This window comes from Perkinsus marinus (assembly GCF_000006405.1).
Source record: "Perkinsus marinus ATCC 50983 genomic scaffold scf_1104296962776, whole genome shotgun sequence".
In the NCBI taxonomy this organism is placed as follows: domain Eukaryota; phylum Perkinsozoa; order Perkinsida; family Perkinsidae; genus Perkinsus; species Perkinsus marinus.
The window spans coordinates 1-1,832 of NW_003205328.1; the positions used below are offsets into that span (position 1 = coordinate 1).

General features: G+C 49.0%; 2 protein-coding genes across 2 annotated transcripts; one reads left to right on the forward strand and one right to left on the reverse strand.

Moving 5' to 3' along the window:
* Positions 1-25: 25 nt before the first annotated feature.
* Positions 26-487, reverse strand: Pmar_PMAR020824 (hypothetical protein; the record flags this gene model as incomplete). The annotated part of the gene is made up of 1 exon (XM_002771420.1): positions 26-487. A coding segment is annotated over one exon (462 nt), but the record flags the coding sequence as incomplete, so codon positions are not given.
* A 453-nt stretch (positions 488-940) lies between these two features.
* Pmar_PMAR020825 (hypothetical protein) lies at positions 941-1,331 on the forward strand (the record flags this gene model as incomplete). Its single annotated transcript, XM_002771421.1, has 1 exon — positions 941-1,331. A coding segment is annotated over one exon (391 nt), but the record flags the coding sequence as incomplete, so codon positions are not given.
* Between the last annotated feature and the right edge of the window lie 501 nt (positions 1,332-1,832).

The following is a 1,832-nucleotide window of genomic DNA, read 5'->3' on the forward strand; positions in this document are numbered from 1 at the left end:
CCTTAACGAGAGTCAGATGCATAACCTCTTGCTCGAACTGGTTGAACATACCTCGCCTTATCAAAGGTGTAACGGCGAAAGACAGACCGCCACTAGTAAGCCGAGGACCTTTAAACTTAGAGTCATTGTAACAACCCTGCTTAACTTCACGGGAGTACTCGTAGCGAACAATAGGACCCTTAAACGTAACCGTCTTCGTCAGTTTGGCAAAGTCGACGTTAGCCTTCCAAACGAAGTCCCTTATCTCTTCAATAACAGGGTTAGACCCTTCACCAGGCGCATCTATCTTAATACCAGAAGCCATACAGTGAACAGCAAAGTCCATACCCTTCTTCTTGGTTTCCTCGACCATTTTGGACACAAGCTCGGCCTCTGCATAGTAGTCAACGTCGTCGATCATGGCCAAGACATCTTCTGGCTTCAAAATACGACCTTCTGAAACCAATTCAACCACCTTAGTAATAGCCTTGTCCAAATTGTCAACCATAGGAAAGTGTGAAAACCCGTGAGTATAACTCGGCAATAACAATACTGCAAAAAGAATGCAGTATAGAACAACAGCGATATTATCCCCTAACGTTTATACGAGTGGATAATTACCTCACGGAACAGTAGAGCAATAACAACAGATGTTGCAAGCATCTTTAAACCGTAATGGGCGAAACGGTCGAGCCGTTTCAAGCATCCTCTCAACACCGAAACGGTTCTAAATGCTCTAACCATTTCACACACCACCAATGGAATATAGGCTATACAATAAAGGCTAGCTCGATCCTTAAGACTCAATAATTGTCCTTAAGGAGCACCGTCTCACTTAGGAACCAACGATCTCGCGACCGTCATTACGAAACCTCAAGAGATCAAGATTGCAAGAAGTGCGCAACTAGGCGCTCACACTATAACAGAGTGTGGTCCAGAATGTCAAGATATCCGGGGCGGTATGTCTACGGTCCTGGGGAACTCGGAGGCGCCCGATATGAGGGTCACACAAGCTGAACAGGGGAAGCTTAAGGATCTTCTAAGCGAGTATCTATGTCCAAGGAGTAGCGAGACTACGGCCTGCCTATCTGCACCGGCCAACGCGGATACGGTCGACAAGTCTGGTACTGGTGATATGGATGAGAAGGGTGATAACGACGACCCGTGCATGCTACCATCAACTCACAAGGGTATCGTCTGCTCCGAAGGCTTGACATTCAGGGTGATCTATGACGCTGATTGTCAAGGTTACCAACGCCCTAACCCCTTGCCCAGATTTGGTGAGGGACGGGTAAGGTCTGATGGCTTCCAGGGTACCATGGAAACACTGACCTGTCTTACTGTCCGTGATAGTAAGGCGCCCAGCACACCCCTCACTGACAGATTAGGTGAGGAAGGAGCTGGCCCTGTTGTTAAAAGGGGCATTGTGAGGCAACAGGGACCCCGTACCGAAGGTCTCCCAAGATTTGCGGGGGACGTGTCGCTTACGGGAAGATCAGTTAGGGAATTGTTGCATATGTTGCGTGCTCAAGGATGTTCCTTGACTAGGGTTGCAGTGCGTGAGCCGTTGGTCCTTGTGCGATTCTATGGGCTCCTGAGAGAGGGCCCCCACTTGGATGACCCTATCGGAGGTAGCCACGTTATTGTTAACGCTAGTACGGTTCCAAACCTGGTGCTAGGAAGGGAGCAGCTACACATGTTGAGTGTAGGAGATCCACTATGGATGTTCCAAGGAGGATTCTATGCTGATGTTACGGAGTGTGAGTCATTGGTCCTCGTGCGCTTCTATGGGCTCCTGAGAGTGGGCCCCACTTGGACGACCCTATCGGAGGTAGCTACGCTTTTAGTAACAC